The 25,142-nt window shown below is 36.2% G+C and overlaps 1 protein-coding gene across 1 annotated transcript in view; it reads left to right on the top strand.

Moving 5' to 3' along the window:
- LOC146601979 (uncharacterized) overlaps nt 1-23,034 on the top strand; it is a 143,463-nt gene extending 120,429 nt beyond the window's left edge. Inside the window, exon 5 of the mRNA XM_085299086.1 lies at nt 22,884-23,034. Within this exon, the coding sequence (XP_085155212.1) occupies nt 22,884-23,034 (151 nt within the window). The remainder of the gene's footprint in view (nt 1-22,883) is intronic.
- The last annotated feature ends 2,108 nt before the right edge of the window (nt 23,035-25,142 follow it).

Here is a 25,142-nt window from a genome sequence, read left to right as displayed (position 1 = left end):
ATCTCCCATAGAGAATAACAAAGGCTGTTTTCTGGAGAAGTCCAGCTAAAGAGCATGGAATTTATAGGTTCTATTTGTAATTTCAAGTCCACTTATCAATGCAACTATAAAATAAAGAAGTTAGGTGTTCTTTCCTGTTAAAATTCACGAGCCCTCTAGGTTCACTCACCACAATAACACATCCACTTTTACCGCATTTGTTACAAGTCTCCCCAGCTACCTCTTGAGATCTTTAAAGGGGCTTACAGCCAGATGAGCTAGCAGCACTGATAAGCTTTAATAACCTGTTAAAAAGGGAGGTGAGTCACAGCTGAGTTTCTYGGTATGCTAGTTTTCATGACAAAGCTGATTTAAAAGGTTCTTGCCTCATGCTGCATTCACTGTTCATTCAGTTGTGCTGGTGGTATAACTGTGTATGGACTCTATTGTAAACAAGGGTACTGACGTGATTTAACTTAAAATAAATCTGCAAAAATAAAATGTTGTTTTTAACTAGAATTGAGTAGAGTCCCATAAATAGTTGCACTGACACAGCTGGTTGGCTGATGAATGTAGGCACAAGCAGTTTTGGATGGCCTTATTGCTGAAACCACTATATTGTGAATCAATAGCCTCAAAGACAACTTAGTAAACTATTCCTGGTGCTTTTAGATGCTAGTTCTCAGTTTCTGKATGAGAAAAGAATCAGCTCCTTAATGGAAAATGACAGGTACCCATAAATGCTTTGAGGATTCTTCCTGGTGCTGCCTTCTATGAGTGGAAGGAAGGAAGGAAGTGTATTTCTGTAATTAGGGCTCTGGATTCATCTAGAAGACAAGAGCTACCAATATTTTTGCTTCTCAACTCAGAGCAGAGCTAGCTGAAGCTTTCCTACCCAATTTCATTTCAGTGAGAGCTAACCGCACATATTCTCAGCTGAGAACAGAATACATTTCTCTCCCAGAAATACTTGGTATGAAGGGTAAAACATCAAAGGTGGAGTTTGGTGTTAGCTGTGGTGGTAGCAAGCACCGTTCCCAACACGATACCTGCTTCTGGTTGCAATACTAGCAATTCAATATACTCAGTGATTCAAATCTTAGGCTTGAATGCAGCCTGAATACAGTGTCCTTTCCATCACAATGTCCAAAGTGATTAGAATTAGCTCATATAAGCGCCCTCCAGAGCCTGCTTTTTCCCTAGTTTCTGTCTCCATGTCTGATCTGGATATGTGAACTCCTCAGGGCAAACATTAGCCCTTTGCATGTCTGGAAGAACCAGTTAGCACATTGTGGCTACTGCCCTAAACAAACAAGAGTGGGTTTTTACAAAAGTCACAGCCCTTAACAGCTCYGATGGAGAACTTGTATTTGGAAGAGAATAGAGGGAAGTGCTGGAACTGAACTTAGCTGAAAAGGTGATTGCATATTTGACAGCAAAATGACAGTTTTCAGAACTTAAATCTTTAAAAAGTCTATTCCATAGATAGATATTTTTTTAATTTAGACTGCATGCTTGTATGTTAACTTGGATAGGCGTGCRTAATGGCGTAGGACTTCTAGTGACTAACATAGCAAATCAAAGATTGCAAATAGGAGTTTCTTCTTCATTTCTRTTTACAAAAGTATGTACTTCGACTTCTTCAGACATGCTCTGTTTTCTTTTTTTCAATGTTGATTCAGATCTATAATACARATGAGTGTGAAAAATCCATAGGTCAACAGTTTTGAAGTACTGAGCACTGTTGAGGTTATCTCCACTACGAAATGATTCTGCAGCTTAAATGAAATTTAAGCAAGCACTCGAAGGTTTGATAATAATAGGTTTCTTAATGAAAATTGTCTTACAAGAAATGTAAAATAGAACTGCATTCTTTACTCTAGGGACAGCTTTACCGCCTCCTGAATTGTTTTCACTGYATACCTATTTCTTTGGCATAATGAGCCAGCTCAGCACACATAGCACACAAAATGTCTGCTTTATTTTTAAGATATATATAGTGATAGCCTACTTTTATTATTCATTAAATTTCTACTTTCCCAGTCAGGAAATGATTTGATCACCAATTCTATAAAGGAATCATATCCCCACGCTTTCATGTGTACTATACTTGAGGTTGAATCTTATCTATCAGGCCTTTCCTTTCTTTTTTAAGTAATTATTAATGGCTCTCAAACTGGCCAGCCTCAAGTGACTACCTAGGTATACATGTATGCAATTTAGATGACAAGGAGATTTAGTAAAATACTTTTTTATGCAGATATGGCTGAAACTGTGGACTTCTGCGGGACTTTGATCAATGAGTAATCTATAGATTCCATTTGCATGTCATATCTCTTCTACATTGGTTGCAGTTGTCTGTTTCACTGGCACCAAATTATATTTTTGGCGCCAGAAATCATTTTGCGCAATATAAAGGATGTTATTGGCCTGCTTGCCACTATTTCAAATGATTCTCTGTGTATAAAAAGAATACATTTATCTATGTGTTCTCTTTGCATTTTTTTTTTTTGTGATTTTTCATTCTGTTCTATGTTGTTTTTTGTACTTCTTTTTCTCCATGGGCAATTTTGCCATTGTCTCTGTGTGAGTGGAGGTGATCCCTAGGGAGGCATCAATAATGTGATTCTTTGTGTCTTCTTTCATGCTTTTGCACCAACATTTGGGAAATGAAACAAAACAAGGTTTCTGATCATTTCAAACTGAGAGCCAGCAGCCAAGGAAATAATTATTGGTGCTGTGCTTATTGACAGAACCATTTTTCCTGTAATTTTCTTTGTCCTTGATTTTAGAAAGGATCAGAAGTGTATGAACTTCTCTACCTTCATGTGCACATACCAAAACTGAGTAAAAAAGAAGCATTAATAAAAGTGAAGAAAGCAGAAGAGCAGGAAGCTGAAGCCAGACAAATTGTAATGACAAATAAAATACTTTTCTTTTTAATCACTGAGAGTAATTAACACTGTAAGAACACTGTATCAAGGGAAAAAACAGAGACTTCATTGCTTATTCTTTCTACTGAAGACTGGACTTATTTCAGGAGCTATACTAAATTTGATGTCCTTTCCTGGGCTCAGGAGGAATTGGATGGAATTATGTGGCCTTGTTTACATTTGMAAACAGCTAGGCAGTAGCAGTGGTGAAAGGTAAAAGAAAGCAACTGCCGTGGTATTTTGTGTGGAGTGGGGTGAAATCGTCATAATTTGAAGTTGTCTACTGGATTCAAGCTTCTCAAGAGAGATGAAAGTAAAGGGTAACTTTGTAAATATTGAAGGATTTTAGGGATGAAATTTGGGTTTGATTGGTCTGTGATGTCAAAGCTGAAAAAGAACTGTAGATGTCTAGGAGCGTGAATATGAAAACTAAAGTCTCAACGGATTGCTGGTAACCTCAGAGTTCAGTAGCTTTGAATCTCTGTATTTTGAATTAAGCCTTCAATCCTCAGTACGAGAGATGTGTCCCTTTTTCCTTGTCTTATATCTTCACAAGAAAAGTAGAGTGGCATCTCTTTCCTTAAATTTCCTATTATMTAGATCATTCTGTATGTGGCTGCATGTGCCTAAATTCTCTGTAAGGCTACATTTGACCAGGGCACGACTAATACCACTCTAATTCTGTTTAACTTTCTTGAACATCAGAGTTTTCCTGTGGGCAGCCATTTGAAATGTCAGGTGCCTTCTTTTCTATTTCATCTTAGTAATGTTGGAAACTAGAATGTAATACATATTTCTTGCTCTGAGAAAAAAGTTTAAAGAACATTTTAGTAGTTCCAATACTTCACTGCTTTTCTGTTCTTTTCTGAAGCGATTTTTCTTGTAAGAGTTTCTCTATCTTTGATACTCTGTTAGGTCACCTTGTTATATTAATGATGGAACAGATCCTTACCTTTGCTCWTTTTTTTTTTTTTTTTTTTAAAAAAAAAGGAACAGTGGAATATGTAGTGCCAGACTTGGAATCTCTACCACCTATCTCAAAAATTAGAATAATTTCCCCTAGTAAATTTTTTATCACATAAATATTTTCATTAAAATAACATATTTTTGAGGGACTTTACTTAATTATTTAGATCCTGTACAATAAGTATATGTACAACACAGTGAGCGCACTATTATCAATATAGAACGCTAGATAGGATTTTCCAATTTGCGACTATTTAATTTATTTCAGGTTTCTTAGGAAGAAAAGGAGACATAGACTCATTATTTTCAGCTGAATYAAATTGCTGGCTACTCAGATTATATCTAGTAACAGCATATTTTATTTCATGTAYAGTAAACAATCTCTGGAAGCCAGAGAGCTAAATTCTGGACTTTGTAACATCAGCAAATGTTTTATAAGCATCAGGATAATTATACCAGTTTATTGATGCACATTTAAGGACAAATTGGATCACTTTATTGTTTACATCTTGCTGKTCTTAATGCAGCAGATAACTATATAAATGTGACTATTCTGCTGAATTTTTTMTCCAGTCACAAGTAGTTGCAAATCTTTGGGGGTTTTTAGTATCTGCTCCTCTGTAAAAAAATGTGTATGATCTGGTGCTTTTTAAATCTATGTCCAGAAGAGAATGGACAAATCAAGCTGTAGGAGATTTCTTGGAGAATTTTAAACATTCTAGGTTAGCTTAATGTCTTGTATAGCTCTATTGATTTTAGTTAGGAAGGCTCTTACCTGCTCCATCCATTAGAGTGTGATTAATTGGTAAAGAAGAGCAGAAAACTCTCATTAGAGACCTGATCTTGCATAGTTTCTCTGTAAACTGTAGCTCCTCAGTTTACCTGGAGCATCAATGTTTTCTGTGAGACGGTATAGCACAGTCATCTGCACACGTGGGACCATTTATACGAGCAAAAGCCAGAATGGTTTGTTCCCTGAATAAAGATAGAAATCCTCAGGTCAATGCTGTGATATGCCTTTCTGATAGAATATTTGTGGGCAAATATTAACCATGGAAACTGCAACTAATTTCTGTTTGAGAGCTGCTGAAGACTTTTCAGTGTGTTTAATCTGATTTCCTATGTAAAATAGCTTCAGCATATTCTTCTAGTATTTCATCATCAAGGCCAAGAACAAGTGGTTGCACTGCAAATACTTTTTCTAGTAAAAAAATTTTCAGTCTTGTTCTAAAATAATAGGTCATTTACCCTATCATTTGACAAGTTTGCTTCCAAAGCTGACTGGTCTCCTTTTTTTGATTGGYCTCCTTTTTTAAACAAATTTTAAAAATCACATCTTTCTGTTTAATGTAATCTTCCTGTAATTTCAGCTAAACCATTGCCTAGTAGATCAACAAACTCTCTTCTGCTCACTGATTTGTTCAGACAATTTCCATTGGTTTGAAATAGCATGTTAGTAGAGTGCTGCTGAAGGTAGTAGACTACAAATGTTAATTCAGAAACACTTGTAATGATATATCAATTTGTGGTTGCCAGGGAAATCAAACAAATGGCAACACAGATTTCAGTCTATCATCACAGAATTGAGAAATGAATAGTATCAAAATTTTGCATTTTCACTGTTCTAGGATTTAAAAAACTGCTGTCAGTAGTGATCTAGTGTATTGCTTTTTTTGCTAAGGGCCTTATAAATCTGATTAATGACTCTTCCATGAAATAACAACCAAACGGAACAACACATTCTTCCCATTTTATTTTTTATGGTGCTGACATTTGGTGTTGATTGAAATAAAAGTGTATTTCATCTTCTAAATGTATATAGTATGACGAGTTTAGAAAGCAATAGCTCTATACCACCCACTGATTATTTCTTTATGCATTTTATATATGTAATATCTACTATRTTTGTTTTTGGAGTGAATAATTCAATATTTATTGAAAATTAGATAATATTCAAACAGTAACACTTTTGTTTTTTTTCCATAAAAAGGGTGATAATTGTACCATGATTATTATTTTTTGTTTTCTCGTTATCTCTTCTTGCTAGACCACTGAAAATGAGCTGGAAACATTAGAGTCTTTGCACTCCTGCCTTTAGAAACAAATTAATTTGTATGGCAGGCTGTCATGGCTGATGGYAGCAAAAATAAGAAAAATAGAACTTCCCCCCTAACATCAACAGGATGTACTCCAGCCTTAAAACTTTTATTTTTTTCCTATGGCATCTTTTTAATGGCTACCAATTTATTGATCATTTTTAAAAAGAACACCGGAGAATCTGAGAATATCATACAACTAATTTTCATCTAAGCTGGTAGACTGAAGAAATGCTAAGTTCAATAATGAACACTGTGAAGATTATATGATTAATACTCTGTGCAGCAGTGAAAATATATGGGCTACTTGTTCAAGAAAGAACTTTAATTGACAAAAGGGATTATTTTATAGTTTCAATATTTAAACAGTGACATAATAAAAAGGTAGAAAATTTTATGTACTATATACTCATTAGACTACTATATCAAAAACAGCTCATAAGCCACTTATAGTTTACTTGTCCTTGCAATACAKCACACAGAAATATATTAAAATAATTTTCAATAATATTTTTATAATGGACTGAAAGGATACTTTTAAAAAATGTGCATTTTCTACTTTGAAACAACATTTTCATTAAATTGTGTGGGAAAGATTATGCTGCCTTGTCACATGCATGGTAAAAGAGTCTTGACACCTTTTTGATACTCTATATCCATGGTTCGCGGAAGTCAATGCAAGGATTATTTATTATTCACTACTGAAAGTGTTAAATGTTTATCGTCATATGTGACTCCAGATATTCAGTCCAGCAGGCTTTCTCAGGACACACCCAACAGCCTGGGTTCTGTATATGGTGCTGGGCACCTCGCAGAATGAATCTGAAGGCTCAGAAAAGTTCATGGACCAGACAGATATATCTGTTTATTCAAAGTACATTTTGTTCATCACATGTAAATAAATAAATTTAAAATTAAAAGATTATATTAATGGAACTAAGCAGGCAAAAAGTCTTATTATCAGTGAAGGTCTGGTGAAGATGGGTTCTACTTTTCATGACATGAAAAAAACCTGAGATACTGAGATGAAGTGGACCACTGTTATGGTTTGAGTCTTTCATAGACACCAAAAATATGTTTATACATTTCATCTTCACCAATTCCTAGGTGCAATTACTCTTTTTACRTTGTCCATCAACTGATTTTTTACTACGTATAGTAATTAATTAAGTCAAGACAAAGTGAAAAACTTTGTTCTCTTATTTATTGGATCACTTGTTTTTGATCATTGACTAAGCAATGACTCTTTGATTTCTGACTTASAAAAGAAGATTTAAGCCTTAGAATACCTTATCTTTCAACAGTTACACAGATTCTATTATACAGACTTATAGAGAAGAATCMCTTATAAAGACAGCCATGGGAGAAGGTGTCCCTCTGCATATGTTCTCAATAAGATAGTTTATTGGCAGAACGCTTCTCAAACACGGGAGAGTCCCACATTCAGTCCCTTACTTTGCTGGAAACTCAATCTCATCAGACCTGAAGAGTATTTGGTGGGACATGGGTGCCTAGTACTTCTCTTTAAATTTTCCATCTTGGATGGCGTACTTGAATGCTTGTTASAGTTCGGTAAGGTGTGAAGAGTAAGGATGATTGTGTCATTTATCTCAAGGGTTTCATTTCCTGCTCTACAAAGCATTTATAGAAAGCTGGTGTTCAGCTCACAAGCAATACACTTATAAAATTAGCTTTTGGTCTGAACAGGACAGATATTATTGTTTCTAAAAATTTCTGGGGAGCTAAATATGCTGAATTTTTCTACAAGAAGTTTCACTGAAATATCAATATCAGATTTGACTATCCTGTATCTAAAGCAGGTCTCATTCACCTTGATTTTTTTGAATTTTTTGTTACTTTGGGCAGAATGTTACAAGTTGTGCGAACTGGAATTTTCCAACAAAACTTTGGCTAGATCTCCAACACATATATAATTAGCTTAATCCCAAACACAGTCACAGCCCCCCTGCTGACATATCAGACTTGCTTCTCTATTTGATACATTTACCCATATAAAGTTCATTTATGTGGGTGACGCGGAGGCACCACATCCGAGTAGCAGACAGTAGCTGACTGCTGGGAGGCCGGGAGGATGAATGGCTTCAACAGCTTTTTAAACGGCTTCTCAGCTGTTTCCTGGCTCTCTGAGCACTTACAGTCCATTTCATGGCAAAATTAAACATTAGCTCTAACTGTCACTGAAGGTAGTTTGAGACAGCATATTTGACTTTGTTTTGAAACGCTCAGTTGTAGCTAAGAGGGATCTTACTGCCTCTCAGCTGCTAGCTGGCACTGGCTAATGGAGACACAGCTTCTAATTGCATGAGTGCCTGTCCTTCACTCTCTATTGGTATAAATCATCTCCTTGCAAGTCCCAGAGAAGTTGCCTCAGCGGAGGAGCACCATGGTGGTCAAGTGCTGGTCCCTACTAGAGTCAGCAGGTGCCAGCAGTTGCTGCTCCTCAGAGGTGTCCCCACATGGTGGTCAGGGCAGTGCTCCGTGGTGCTTCTGAACCATCCCCACGTGGTGCCGTACTATGCCTTGCATGCCCTCCACACGTTTCTGGCACAAAATGGTGATAGGGGAAGCCAAGGAGGTTCACATAAACACTGGCATCAAAGACAGGCCACAGACTCCAGTGGGGCAGTGGCTGTTCCCTGTGAGCTGAAGCTGATGGCAGACAGCATGGCCCCTCCTCCAGGATGCTCTGTTGTCTGTTTGTGCTGGAAGCGGTCAGAGAAGTTTGATTATCCCAGCCAGTTGCTGAGCCTCATTTCAGACAGTCACGGACAGCTGAGAGCGAAGCAGCTCCTCAGTTGCAAGTCCCTGGTCTACAATGCTCTGCTCTTTTTTGTGCTCATGAGTGCACATGAAGAAAGTGAGGACAAGCTCTTCAAAAGGCCTGATTTTCCCTGCTGTCTACTTAGCTCACTATTGCCCTGAGCTAGTGCATTTGTGGATTGGATATTTGGTATGCCAGGTCTCAGGAGCAAGTGTGCACAAAGGCCTTATTTAAAACACTGTTTCCAATGAGCTCTAGAGTCCTRTGTCTAAATGCTGCATGCAAACATTGCACCAAGGCTGAAGACGTGCAGTTTCAGCCTTAGATAAAACACTCAACAACAATAATTATCATAGCAGGTCCTATGGTCAGCTTCTTGAGAGATGGAAAATGCCTCAAAGGGAAAATACAAGAGGGTTCCTATATTACTAGCGASGGCATCAGCCAGATTCTGAAATCTTGCAGCATTTATGAAAAATAGATTGGTAAATAGCCATGATAGCTGGACCTTCATGAGCCTTGCAGAATAAAGTCCTTTTTCATGAATACGTCTGAAGTTAAACTYGTGCAAAATGGCAGTAGGCATTCCCATCCCAGTCTGAATTGCCTTGAGCATTGTGATCACGCTTCTTCGAAAAATATAAGAGGGAAAAATTATTTAGAGATGACAGGTATGCAAAATTAGGACAGAGATTATATTTACATTTGTCTATGTCCTCATGATTAGATTTGGCTGATTTTCTCTGGCCAGAAAAGGAAGAAGAAAATCATTCTTACTCTATTCTTTCCCTTTAAACATTGTGAGACATGTGCCATGATATCAAAATACAAATACACACACACACACACACACACACACACACACACACACATATATATATATATAGGCCAGGAGTTCATATTATAATATTTATTCTGGAAAATGATTAAATTTATAAACAAGGAATTATATATATACATGAAATTCTAGTTGTGATAGTATAATTAAGAGTAGATAATATAGCAGATGATAGGAACATTGATTACATCTTCTTTTGTGGATCTCTCTATATATAATTATATTCCTTTTCTGTTGCTGTCTCATTTGCAAAATCCTATTGATAGTATTCCTCTGATAACAGACCATGGGAACACTACCTACATCTTTCTGTGAGTATTTTATGACACATTCCTTTACTAGCACTTATATGGGTTTCCTTACAGCTTGGGAATGTGTGTCCTTGCTCAGTTAGAGAGTTAATTCTCTGCTATACTTTGGAGAGAAGTTTGATTGTCAGATTAGATGAGTGCTAAGAACTCTTCACTTTACTCAAAATGTGTCTGCAGTAGAAGAAATAAGGCCAATGAGTTCTGGTTTGGTGCTAATATTTCTGAAGCAAAAGTGCTTGATAGAAAAGAAGATTTGTCCTTTTGTTCTCATATCAAGAAGTTTTTTGTTGTCGAGTTTCTCAGTTCAAACAGTGAGAAAAGGAACTTGTTTTTTAGCTGTGCTTTGTATATTCACCTCGCTCTGTCTCACTGAGAGCTCTGTCACTTTTCACTGAAAGTGGCTGGAGTTTGTTGCTAACATATTAGCAAAGAGGAAGAAGGTCAATTTTGACCATCTTATTTAATTAGAAATTTTAAAAATCAAWTAAAAATTATTAATTTGTAAGATGTGCAAATTAAGTGAAATTTTCCAGACTTCTTATTTCAGTGGAAATTCTAAGATACTTATGACAATGACATTTTGCTTTTAAATTCTAGCTAATTATAATACACAGTTTTAAAATAACCACAGGTAACATTCACAGCTAAGCAAATTAAACATTTGGAATGAAATCACCTTTTTTTTTTTTTTTCCTAGTTCTGTCTTTCTTTTTTTGTTTTGATCCATAAAGAAAACATTTCTGAAGTCTCAAGATTTCTCAGTACGRGAACATAATTTTCACCTGGCTCCTCTTGGAATTTCCTAAATACAGTTTTTCAATTTCCAAATGCCAAGAACTCCATTTTTGGTTTTAATTTTCCTTGAAAATTTGAGTGCTTCATTTCAAACATACCCTCAAGTTTTCATTTAAGACCAAAGGAAACATTAATGTGATCAGATGCTGAATATATTGAAAAAAGGACACCTTTGAGGTAGTATTAAAAATTGAGGCACTCAAGCTCCCTGAGAATCCTGAGCTTATTCTTGATATTGTATGCTGAAATAGACTAATTGAAACACTAAATGACACACGTTTGGAATACATGCTTGGAGAATCAATCTAGTAATGTCTTTTTGGTATATAAAAACACCAAGTGCAGTAGAAACACCACCTGATCTAACCAAATAAACCCATTGCATGATRCAGTTTTTCATGAGTTGAACTCAAATATATTCCACAAGGCTATGGTGCCCTCCTAAGAAAAAAGCACAAGAAGGTAAAATAATAATAAAAAAAAAAAAAAAAAAAAAAAAAAAAAAAAGTTTAGCATACTTACTTGTTTGGTAGCTGCTTGCTGTATATATTTATTAGTGTTTCAGTTTATTTCAGTGGCCCATACAAAGAAATGATACAGAGGTAGCATGTCCCCTTCGGGCTCCCTCCCGTTTCCCCGGCGGCGGTCGGTCAGCCTCCCGCAGCAGAGCTCCCATTCCCGCTGCTCCCTGCCGTTACCGTCCTTGGGAACACAGAGCCACCCAGGTTTGAGTGTTTATCTGGCAATTGTACTGAAGGTGCTGCTGAAACGGCATCTGAGAAACTCACTACCCTATAGGGTACGGCAATTCACAGGAATTTGAAAAAATTCCCAGCATAACACAGCTTATATAAATACTTTGATTGAAAACTTTCAAAACTAATTTCATTCTGAGGAAATGACTGTTCTCTTTTGCCTCTCTATATATTCTTAATACTTCTAGAGTTTCTGACAGAGCATATGATTATTTTCGGAAGAAGCTGGGAAATATTTACTGACTATGAAATGACTGATTGAAGTAGGAGGGCTTGGGGAGGCTTGAAACAATTACATACTGGGATAAGAAAGGGATACATTTTTAATAATACTAGGGAATGTGTAAATAAATAGTGAGGCAATTTAAAGGAAATATTCTTTTAAAACATCCCACAAGAGACAWGAAGCACATTTCTGGGAGAGGGAATATGTTTTTGATCTTTCTTGACTAACAGTCTGATATTAGAGGAAGAGTTGTTTGTCCTGCAATGAATACCGAGCAATCCTTCAAAATACCAGTACTCAAATCCAGGAACTCCTGCACTCCAGGACCAACCTCTACCATGAGATCTAAAGGATCCTTTTTGTATCAGTGCAAGCTGAATTAGGTCCTAAGTCTGCTACCCAGGAAAAATAGTCAGTGGCTAAACACTGTTGATCAGCTACTCTCGGATGTTATAGGTTTTTTCATGGAATATATTARTGTCTTTCCTCTGACAAAATTATGCTTTGTGTTGCAGCTACTAATATTTCAGTCAGTACTATTTGTCCAGATAATATCTAGATGCTTGTATTTTGAGAACAAAACAGTAGTCATAATAATAATAAAAACAAAAGCATGAGTTAATTCTTTTAATAAACATTCCTCTTATTCAAGGGAAGGCCTATTCCTAGCACAACACACAGAATTCAAGGCTGTGACAGTGATAACTTTTTTATGATTGAAAACGTAATCTGTTGCAAAATTAAACACATATTTGATTACCCAGAAGAACAAACACATTCAGTCATGTATTCCAAAAAAAATACGGTAATTAAGAGAACATCTCATGTAATGCTTACCTGGTAAATTCCTGGCTATTCAACTGTGAAAGGCCATTACCGCTAATGAAAATGTACCATGAACTGCAATGTAGCTATAGGCCTCCTCGTTTAATTCTTCAGTACTTTATTGTATTGGAATTCATGACATCTTTGAACTAAATGAAAGCACAGATGTCTAATCATTGTTTAGAGAAAAACTGATAAATAAAGATGAAGCTTAAAAATGTCCAARACTTAAGACAGAGAAGTAGGATTTAGTGTATTATCGCTAGTCCTGAATGGCGGCTGAGAAGATCAGCAAAAACATTAATATCAACTGCAGAAGCAGACTAATCATGGACTTTTATTCTTTCAAAGCCYTGTATAGGTTTGACAAGACTTTCATCTATTGTTTGGAGCTGTTTACTCCAATCTTCAACTTCATTCAGAATTTCTTTCCCACATTTGCCCTTTTACCCTTTTTCATTGCTTCAACTTCTCCTCATTTCCTCTTCCCCTCTCTTTCAGTTTAGCTTTAGTTAGCTCTAGGTAACCTTCACTTGTGAATGTGAATTAGAACATTGTTGCCAGCCATCAGATAATTTATTCAGTCTGCCCTTCTCYTCCGCCTTTTTGTGCTTGGACTGCGGTGGCTCACAACCCTTCAGACAGAAGCCCATGTACATCTCCAAGCAAAAGACCTAACATGTTGGGGATCCGTTCTCTGTTGACCCTTAGTTACAATCCCCAAAAGCATGATTAGCATTCATAACAACACTTAGTGTCAGCTTAAATTAAATACACTGCAGCCCATGTTTGACATATGTTCATTTTAATGTATGTGGGGGTGGAACTGACCTTAAAGAGAAGGCTGTCATACAGATACTAGAAAGCTGAATATGTTAATGATGGAAAATGGCTTATTTCAAAACTAACATTTATGATCTCATAAATATAGCACAGAGCAAGATTTTTTTTTATTCTGTGCAAGATCTGCAGGCATAAATGATGTGCATTTGAAAGTATAATTTTGTTACTSACTAGATAACAAATTATGTTCACAAGGTCTTTTAATATCAGAGTTCATATTATATCTGCCAGGCATTATTTTGAAAGTGTATTTCGTGTTACAGAATATGGGCACATAACCAGGTTAGACACAAACTAAAGTTATTAGAGTCCACCATCAGTAACGCATTAAGGACCAAATCCCACTGAAATGCATGGGAATTTCACTTTGGGCTTTCCATTAMTGCAGTGTTGTGAATAATGAAATGTTTCTAGGTTATTCACATACCATTAGAAAATTGATGACATGCTGTCCTTTTATGAAGGCAGCATTGTGTACACTATGATATGGGCTGAGAAAACATGTTACTATTTGAGACATAATAAAAACAACCAGTGGGGTATGTCTGCTTTGCATTTCKTTGTCATGAACATGGACGATAAAAGATCTTTGCACCTAATTAAGCATTCGGTGGTCGTCATCACTGGAATGGCTGAGCACAGCATTCATTTATGGAGTTAGGCTGTGTATTATTAGAAAATATTAAAAAAAGAAAAAATAAAGAAAAAATAAAGAAAAAAGAAAAAAGAAAAAAGAAAAAAAAAGAAAAAAGAAAAAACCCTATGTTTGAGTAAATATGAGCCATTGTCTGGGAATGTCTGTAAGAGCAGAATACAGACAGAGTTAGGCAGGAAATTTGAATTTCCTTATAACTTCCTTGGAAAGGCCTCCCCTGTGTTCTAAATTAATCGATGATATGGTAAGTATGTTAATTTAATTTAGTATTATACCATTATTGGTGGAGGTAAAATAATGATGCATTAAATTCAAGCTGAACTATAATGGAAATCCTATAGTCATTATACATTTATTAWAATCGAGTGAGTTCATTATACTGCTAAAATAAATCCCAAAGAAATTCATGAAACAATTGTTAAATTGCTATTTTAAAGTGTCAATGGTTGAGTCATCTCTGTAACTGGAGATTGCCCTTGATCTCTTTCCAAAAGTATCCATCCCTTTCCCCCTTCCAGAAGAGCAGAACACTACCAGCACAACACTTCCACATAAAAAAGYGAGCGTCCTCCCCTTTTAAAACAGAAGCATATTTTGTATATTAAATGATGAGTTACATTTTGCTGTTTGYTGTTTTGTTGTTCCTCTCAAAATTCTCAGGCAAACATACATATATATATATATATATATGTATATATATGTATATATGTGTATATATGTGTGTGTGTATATATATACACACATATATGTATATGTATATATGTATATATGTATGTATAATGAGCAATAGCTCATTGTACATAGGAGAGAAGTCCACAGCTGTAGATGGAATAATAAAAGCTTTGGGGACATACTAACACCTGTAACATACACACTGCAGACATCTTATGTTACTGAAAACACTTTCTCCTGATAGAGATCCAGGAGGATTGTTGTGTGTGTGCATATCGTTTTAAAGGAGATCTGTTGTCATATTTTTGGAAGGATGTTAATATCTGTAAATGAAGAAATTTTGCTGTGCCTTCATTCGTGTAAACATCCATACCATGAGAAAATTTTATTTTTACCACAGCTCATTCCTCAACTATGTTAAGATCTTAAAATATTAATCAGTGTTATCTTCTTTTTACAGACACGGAGACAAGCAAAATTGTGAAATAGTGTGAGAGATTTAAGAAAACCCCTTCCTGTCTACGATTTTCCTCTAGTCAGGCTTACACTTCTTACATATAAGCTCCTGACATATCTGACAYTTAATTGGCAGTTATTCACTTTGATATGCATTGTTTAAAAATATACTTTGCATATGCCGGTTGCTATTTAAAAAGTTCCTTTTGGCTAAATCGGAGTCTATTCACTGGCAWGCTGAAACACACCCCTCTAAACAGCATGTCTCTCTGACAGATTTCAGCTTTCTAGCCTCAGAAACTTTTCTGCTACATCTGTTTGCAAAAAAATGGTGGTGAGGAAAGTCTTTTGTTCAATGACTTTAATTTCATTCAGTCTGAACTGTCTAGCTTCCTACTTTTCTGCTCTGGAAAATGGTCCTTGAACAGATACCAGACCTTGATACAATATRCTTTTGTACCAGATACTTGTATTTGATACCAGATACTTGGATGGGAATTGGAGGAAGACTATGAAAGGATAACAGGCTTACTTTTTTCAGAAGTATTTCCACCTAAAATATCTGAGTATAAAATATTYGATATCCATAGTACCTCCTTTTCCAAAATCAGGATACAGTCCTAGAGCCACCTTTCCTTCTCATCCAGGTGAAAGGACAGCTCTGACTCCTCAGAAGCATCTCAGCTCATTCACAAATACTCATGAAAAATTCTTAGTGCCTCRCCATTTGTCTTCTCTTCTTCCCAATGCACACAGGTCCTCAGAGAGCTCTGCWTCCAAAAATGGGTGAGACCTTGCCCTGCATGGAAGCGTCAGAGCAGATAGCAGGGTCYCTATGGCTGTACCTAAATCAGTGAATGTAGGCCCAGAGTGTGGATGTAGATGAGTGCTGTGATCCACGCCGGAGCTGATTTGATTGAGACCAGCCTCCTCCCATTTTTTGTTTAAGAGAAAAGAAGGCAGAGGCGGTGCTGCTGGAAGATGCTATGTTGCTCCTTGGGCATAAATGTGRGATGGAGAAAGAGGGCAATAGGAACCCGGAGAGCTGCACTGACAGCAAACGCTGGTGCAGCCCCTGTTGTTTGACTATATAAGCCTGAATGCCTCAAAGGTCTGTTGTGATAAGCACAGAAACCTCTTCGTATGTTGAAGTTGTTATCATGACTCTAATTTTCTTCTCCACGGCACATGTTAATTTAGGTTAGAATTATTACTTTTGTTTTGTTTTGTTTTGTTTTGAAGCAATAGCTAGTGAGTCTAAAAGGCTTTAATAAGATTAGTCAGAGTACTTGAATTTCAACATCTAACCTACTTTAGCCCAGAATAATCTGAAGCGTGAGAAAAATGATGGTTTACTTGGTTTTCAGCTGCCAAATGATATCCAATTAATAAAATAAAAAAAATATCCTGGCTATTTAAATACCACCAATAAGGAAGAATAACCTGGACACTGTTGAGCATTGTCTCTGTTAGGTGGACAACAGTTGCCAGCCAGGGTTTAATAAGCTGTATAAGACAAATGAGAATTTCATATGGTCAGAATGTCAATCTACTTGACTTGGTTAACTTTTGTCTTTTTTAATAGTATCTCTTAGCCTGGAGAAGAGAAGACTGAGGGGGGAGTGTCAAGGGGATGGGGACAAACTCTTTTCAGTTGTCCCATGTGACAAGAGGCAATGGGCAGAAATTGAAACACGGGAAGTTCTGCCTGAACGTGAGGGGGAATTTCTTCWKTGTGAGAGTGACGGAGCACTGGCACAGGWTGCCCAGAGAGGTTGTGGAGTCTCCTTCTCTGGAGATCTTCAAGGCCCCGCCTGGATGCAACCCTGTCTAACACGCTCTAGGTGACCCTGCTGAGCAGGGAGGTTGGACTAGATGATCTCCAGAGGTCCCTTCCAACTTTACCGGTTCTATGATTCTACGATTCTATCATTTCCCCATTTTATAATGTGCTAGGTTCTGTGAAAGCATTTGTCATTGGCATGAGTCAAGCTTAGTCATAGCCACATGGGCAAAAATGAAACAGTAAATAAACATTTATGTAAAGATTTGTGAGCTAATAAAGATTGTTCTTCCTTTTTTTTTTTTTTTTTTTTTTTTTTTTTTTTTTATTTTTTTTTTTTTTTTTTTTTTTTTTTTTTTTAGGATAACTAGTTACTCTTTGTTCTAGAAAGTTTCACCTGAGATTGAACTCTTTGTGCCCTTCTAGATTGGGCAAAATCTAAGGGTATGAAACTGGGAGTTCATGTGTAAAGCATCTTCATAAATGCCTAAATAAGCTAGGCGTGTGATGACTTATCAATAGCACTATGTTTAACACCTGCATACACTTAAATTATGCTTCTTGACTGTAGCTCTGTCCAAGTGTTGTTACACACGCTTTCTGACTGCCTCGTTGTCTGATTTCCAAAATGCCATGTCTAGGAAAGCTGACTGGCATTTCTTGATAGCAACAAATCTAGARAAGTGCCAGAGTGATCTCGTCTAACTTTAGCCAAGTAAGAGTACATTCTCAGTGCTAGCATGGCCATCTCTATGGCCCTAGGGGAGGAGGGTGGAGGGTTCCTCCCAAGACCCGTCCTCGTTGCCTTGCTATGAGTGAGTGAAGAGGAATCGCCTGTTAGCAGTGCTCACCGCTGTCCAGGGACTCTAGGTGTGGCTTGAACGATGAACATCACAGACCAGGTGCCCTAACTGTTAGAATTGTACATTAAGTGAGACGAATCTTTCTCTTCGTGCTTAGAAATTCCTGCTCTTTTCATTTGGTTGACATATTTCCRCAGTGAGAGTACAAAACATTCATTGTCTTCCTCTGAACTACTGAATTCTATGATTGATATATCAGACATCATTTTCTCTCTCTCCCCAATGTTAGTGTTTTCATTCAAGAATTGTAAAATGTTAGCTTAATGTATTTTCTTTAGGTCTTCATCATTTCAAACTTTTGCTTTATTTTGTGCATTGCATCATTTCACAAATGCACCACTTATGCTTCATTCTTTTCCATGTTTGTTCTTCCTGACAGTTTATATTTTCCTGACTAACTCTTCTCATAAGTTTTATATCTTTCCCAACTGCTCATATTCTCTTGATGGTTCCCCTGATGCTTAGAAGGAAAATTTTCTCTACTGATTACACGATTCTCAAAATGATTCCTTTTTATTGGTATCAACACTTTTAGTTTAGGATGAATTGYTTTTCTCTGTATTGTTTGCCAGAATGTCTTTCAGCTCCTCAGCAGAGATTACAGGTAGATTTTGAGACTTGCTAAGAATTGCTTTGTCTCTTCTCCTATTAAAGACCACGATGAACTCCCCCTAACTTCAGAGGAACAGAACTGGGATGATGYTTTGGAACATTTCATTCTGTGGAACGCTTCAAATAATTAATACTTTCCCCCGCACCCCGTTTTCTCCAAGATGTTTCAGAGAAGATGCCATTCAAAAATGGAGAGAGAGAGAGTACACCACTTTGGCTGTGCAAAAGGAGCACAAAAAATGGGTTATTGATTTGTCTATATTGGCTTAGCAGCTGTTTTACCTCACTGAACAGTAAAATTGCACTAGATATTAATTTCAAATTTCTATATCTAAATTTGTTAGTTTTATTTCTTCCAGCTATGGGGAAATATAACTGTTTAGTGAAATTTAGGGGAGCAGCTGGTGTGGGTTAGCATAGCTTCACCGAAGTATTGCCTAGTTTCACAAGTTCAGGGTCTGAAATAGAAAGTCTGGAAGGAGATAACATATTCCAAGTTTTTCTCTCTTCTGAACATCTGCTTGTATGGCTTCTTTACCAGTTTCTTTAGTAGTAGCATTGTAGCACTGGTAGCATTGTTTGAACAGTAAAATAAGTCAGTAAATAAATAAATAAAGAATTGCAAATATTTCCAATAGAATTGTAAAATAAATATTTTTCCAAGAATATAAATGTGGAATGGACAAAACCAGAATGTCTAAACTGTTTCTTCACCAAAGGAAAAAAGAAAGYAATGTTTATAAAAAGGTAGTTTAAAATATCTTATAAGTATTTGGACTATCTGTCACAGTTTTAGATTAGATTCAGRCAAATTAAGCAAGTTTATGCCAATTTGAGGATCTGACCATTAGATTTAATGTTGCTTGTCTGTGGAATTAGAGTGCTTTTCTCATGTTGTTGTGGATGATAGAAGTTGTAGTGTGAAACTAAAAAAGAAATTAGCAAAAAACAAAATTTGGGATTTTTATATTCTTAAAATGATTTGACTTCAAGAGAAAAATACTCAATACTATTGGAAAATTTTACTGGTTCTTTTGAGAACATCATTTTCCTTTACTTAGAAATGGCTCAGACTGAAATAGATTATAATTTCACAGTCACTGATTAATATTTTCTGTGGGTAATTGCTGAGTTTTACTGTGGTATCAAATCTATATATAATTATCACTAAAGTTAAAATCCCAATCCAAAATTAATGAAATGTAAACAGATTCTTGTAGATATTCTGGAGCTTCCAAGTAGTTGACAGTATAGCTGAATAGAACTTAATAATGAATGAATGATTTAACTTAAGTTTAGATATCAAATTTATTTTTGCAATCTTTTATAARTCTTCTATAATTTTTGATTTAAGGGAACTTTTTCCAACATCCTTTTTGTGTGTGTTGCTTTTCTTGTTACAGAGCTAGTAAAAGTAGGTGAAATAAGTGCATTCATAGGATTTATTAGTTCTGGATTCTGCAATATTTACAAAGAAGTCAAAGCACTTGTGGAGCTACCACTGGGGAAAAGGGTAAGTTCAATAACGTTTTGAAAAAATCAGCATTTTACTTGTTATTTTTACCATTCTAGTCAAGAATTTCCTGGTGAATTTACCCAGGGATATATTCTCTATCAAAAAAGAAAAAAATCATTCTGGCTAAAGTTCTGAGATGACATAGATTGGAAGAATAATTAACAATACAGAGGATAAACCAGCGATATAAGTCAGTATGGATTGTAAGTTATGTTTATATATTTTATAAACCCCCAARGGAAGATATGTCTACTGTGAAGGACATATCTTTGTGTTCATGAAATGGGGAATATATTCTGGAAAATAACAACTGAAAAGTATGTGAGAATCATAGTTAACCAATTAAACCTGTGCTTCTGGCATGATTACCAGGTATCCTAATCTGGTCTTTGGATGCATGAACAAAAGAATATATATAAAAATAGCTAAAATCATTGTYGTAAAAGTCATATATAAGTCCCATTGTGTCCAGTCTGGGAATCAGCAGTTTCAAAAGGCTGTCTGTCATGAGATTATAATTCTCTTCCCCTCCTCCCCCTAAAAGGGTTGTCAGTCAGAAGTTGCTTGTTTGCACAGTCAGCGTATGCACACAGCTTTGACCTGTACATCTTCTACTACAAGAAAGGAATTTTGAACTACTGAGTTTATTTTWAAAAAATTAACATCACTTGATCTATTAAATACCTGCATAGGGAAGWATTTTATGATTGTAGATAATTCCTTGATCTGTCAGAGAAAGTGTCATTCAGAGTAGACTAGATTTGAAGACTGAAAGTTGAAACTGCAAAAATAAGGAYAAAAAGCTTGGATTTTAATGACAAGGGCAAAAAAATAATAATTTTGGAGCAATTTATTCAGAGATCTGGTGAATTTCATTCTATTTAAGAACTAACACACAGGCTGTATGTGATTTTGTAAAAGATGTGCTGTGGATCAAGCACAAGTTGTGGGCTTGGTATAGGAAGGTTCATTATCCTCTCTTATTTTGGATTTGCTGGTTCCTGTCTCCACTGTTTCAAATCCTAAGCCTCATATTTATTACTGGTGTGCTATTTACAAGAGAAATATGGTCCATGTGAAAAAACAGAGTGCTGTTCTGGCACTCACGGCACTTCTCATAAAACAAACAAGCCCAGAAAAGATAGCAGCRACAACGATAACAGAAGGAATTCCACCTACATAACTGAAAAACAGACATTTCTCCAAAAGAGGGGCACAGTTACGCGGCTGGACACAACGTGGAGGTGGGAGGACAAGCCAGGCAGAGCAGTGAGTGTTGTTTACTCCACAGTGGCTAGGCTAGCTTCAAGAATCTCCCCGTGGACATACAAATTGCTGCACAAAGAGCGTAATTTCGGAGGTCAGCTGAGGGGGAGGCAGGCTGTTACTGCCAGCGTCTCCAATGCTTCAGCTCCTCCGGAAACACCCATCCATGAGTGATGGGGGTGAGCAGGAGGAACGAGTTGCTTCTGAAGAGTGATATGTTTTTAGGGGTGATTACTGCAGCTAACCAAATGTCAAYGTTTCTGTGAAGAAGTGGCTCTGTTTGTGGAAMAAAATGATAGTGATTTTCAAAAAAAAAAAAAAAAAAGGGAGAGAGAAATAAAATTCACTTTAAACTGTCTTGGACCCTGGGGCTTCCTACCTCTTTATTGCTGGTTGTGAGATGCTGGTATAAAGCAAATAGTATAAGGTCCAGAGGTATTTGGTCTTTGAGGCAACATGGGGTTTATATTCTGCATATGTGGGTGTCTGAGGGCATTCTGAAGTACAGGTCTTACATGGGCTTTTTCCTGCTTTCTCTTCTACCTACTGGGTCAATCGGTATGGATTATCCAGAGTCAGCTTTTAGGGTGCGCTAGTTGCTAAGCAGAGTTGACAGCTGGTAAATTTGGTTTCAAGCTAAGCCTATAGGATACTTCTGCTCTATAATTTAGATGCGGCTTTTAAGTTTTACAATGCTCTGTGCAGTGCCTAGGTCAGATTTGATAACACTAATTGAAGAATAAGAAAGGCACTCTGCTGGTAGGTAAAGCCCCAGAATATTTCTCGGCTGCCRCACTGTCTTCTGCGCAATTGCAGGTACTGCTGCAAATCCTTATACACTATTCTTGCTTTTCTGTTCCCATTCCTACAATTTATGTTTAGGTCAGAGGATGGAGRAAATTATCAGTGAATGCAGATGGGGAGAAAGAACTGCAATACTCCACTTTGTTAAAAAAATAGTCTCTTATCTCTCTGTATTAGTCTCTTATATGTACTGAGGGAGGAGACAAGTTTTTAATAAGCTGATTTCTGTCATTTGAGTTCGTTATATCAGACACCAATTCAGTGTGGTGCATYCAAATATTGCTAGTCACTGCAAATAAAGTTAGATTTGTTTATTCTCCCTCAAAACACTTTAGCAATATCCCACAGTTTTCAGAAGGCCAGATTACACAATCTTTTCTCACAGTCATTAATTCTCTTACTTCACTAATTTCCGTAGGACTTATCATCAAGAAAAGTAATGCTTAAAGTTAAATAGGAAAATGTATAAATCTGAATTAAAACAAGGACTATCAAGATTTAATGCATGACTGGTGCTCTTTTCTGAGCACATGAAATTAGATTTCCTGGGAAAATAATAAGAAAATGGATTACTCGCACTTATACTTGAAATTTGGAAGTAAATTAGAGTTTGAATATTCACAGGTACTAAAAGAAAAACTCATGACCCATTTTCTCATAGAACAACAATATTTGGGTATATGCAATCACCCAAAGTAAAATGACTTAAATTTCCAGAATATATACAGYTTTACTGTGTGTGCATGTATGTACATCTCTATATAATAATGTTATTATTATACTATTATATATTATGACTGTATATGTGTATAGAATATAGAACATATAGAATTTTTCTTATAGAATGTAGTAATTTTGTGCTGCTGTCATGCTATGCTAAGCAAAGAAATCTCTGTTTCTCAACCAGGTTAGAAGAATCAAAAGGGTTGCTGTGGGCCAGCTCCACAGGAATGAATCCTTTGGAGAAACGAGCATTCTCCTTCAGGTTCCTTTCACATGCACAGTTGTCACCGCAACAGCCGTCAAAATGGGCGTCATTGATGCTGATGCTGTGCTAAGTACGCAGTAAGGCTCGCGTTCTTGGCACACGCGTTGATGGGAGCAGCTCAAAAGATGTGACTGCTTTTCAGTTCAGATAGCTAATTTTAAYCAAAAAGTTTAACCTATTCCTTCCTCCTCCCAGGATTTTGAAAAATGCCAAGTCTCCCTTTGTATGCTATRTAATGTTTATTCTGGGCTCCCTGTCTTTGATATACACAACCCTGATTTCTTATTTTTCTGAGTGTTAGACCATAACATTGTTTTCACTGACTGGAATGGAGAAAAGAGGAAATTCAGAGTTGTTGAAGTCCTGGAATAAGATTGCAAAACAGCAGTGGATGAGAAATGGGCCAGTGATTCAAAAGATGTTTAGGACTTCACCTTGCAAGCTTTTCCTGTGTCAAATAGTTTTATGTGGACTTTTTCCACCTAACATGAAGTCCAGGAGTCACAGTGCTGCTGGTCAGCCCAAGGCCCATGTATCATTGAAACTTTAGGCATTTTCAGATGAAGATTCACCGGAGARAAGAGTTGGATACTTCATCTTCTCCTACCCTTATTTCATTACTGGCTGACACAGTAAATGCACCATCTCATGTGACATGGATTAAGCTCTACAGTCCCCTGAAATTCCCCTCTCCGTTGAGGGTTTCATCTACCCTTAATTTTAACAGAATGTAAATTGTACTTTGGCTTTGTAATGCCTTTTGTAAGGCTTTGGCACATGGTTAATTGTACTCACAGAAAATACATAAGATTAGGCTTTTTAAATTTCTATTCACCATAAATAACAATTATTTTTTGATTCATGAAATTATCTTATCCTCTGACATCATAATCTCATCATCAGTCAACAATAATGACGCTGCTTTATGAAAAGCTGATAAATCACTTAATAAAACTATTGCAGTGTACAGAAAAATGATGGTTCAGAGTAAGAGAATATTTGAATGCCATTGTAATCTTTACTACTGCATTGATAACTCTCCCTATCATATAGTTATTCTTCCACACTAATTAACTGATGCAAGACAAACACACACTGGGACATTTCATAAAAWATCAACGTTTTTACATGAAAGTCTTTTTTAAGCATATATTAATGTCTTCKGCACCGTATGGTAGATTTAAACATCAAAAAGTCTCAGTGAAGATTTTAAACCTCTTCAGATTTCAAATTTCAAATCATATTTAGCTCACTTGCGATTATTTTCTATAAAGATTCTGTCATTGTACACTTAATAAAATAGTCCCTGAACAGGGAATAACTCCTGGACTTTCTGTTTTATTACAATATGATATATATATATATATATATATTTATAATTTCTCTCAACTTCATGATCTGAATTTTATGATTATTTTCACTGATACTTTTGGATGGATGTTTCTGCATTAAAGCAAACCAAGAGAGACTTTCACTGTTACAGTAAAAGACTCTCTTGTGTAAGAACATTATTTTCCCTAAAACGTGTGGAGGTTTTTTATTATAGTTGGGTAATTASTACATTAGGACTGCTGATTTTACATTAATTATTCTCCTATATMGTATAATTAATTATTAGTACTATAAAATGTTTCCTATTTGTTACGTATTTGTAAAGTACTTCRAATTCTCTCTGGAGTTGTGTCTTTATATTTTAAGTGTTGAGATCAAATCTTGCTTTTGGACAGGCCTAGAGTTCTGCCTCAGATTTTATTAGGAATTCTGTATCTAGTATAGTCATAAAATTTTACTGTGAAGGATCTTATTTTTTTCCCCTGACTTTTTTCAATCACTATTCCTCTCACAGGTCTGAATTAAACATAACCGTTCATACCAAAGTACATTTGTGATCTTCTTTTGAAGTGACATTTGGAATGGGTTATTGATTATGACTCTCCGTTTTCTGAGCATGAACAGAAAAATGAGCAGTGAAATGCCCTTTGTCTCTGTATACTGATTCCAATAAGGTATTCTTCCCCCCCCTCGGTTGCACAAATGCTGGGTTGGGTTGTCTGAAGGCTCAAGGAGAGTGTGTCCTTAGAAAGGTGTTATTCTTTTACTCAAGGCATTTAGCCATTGTTCTCTTTCTAAACTGAGATTTCACATTATCTCTCCCATCTGTGTTCACCTTTCTCACTA

The sequence above is a fragment of the Rhea americana genome, unplaced genomic scaffold (genome assembly GCF_003343005.1).
Source record: "Rhea americana isolate MKP2758 unplaced genomic scaffold, rheAme1 scaffold_0, whole genome shotgun sequence".
NCBI lineage: Eukaryota > Metazoa > Chordata > Aves > Rheiformes > Rheidae > Rhea > Rhea americana.
This window is presented reverse-complemented; position numbering and strand designations above follow the sequence as displayed.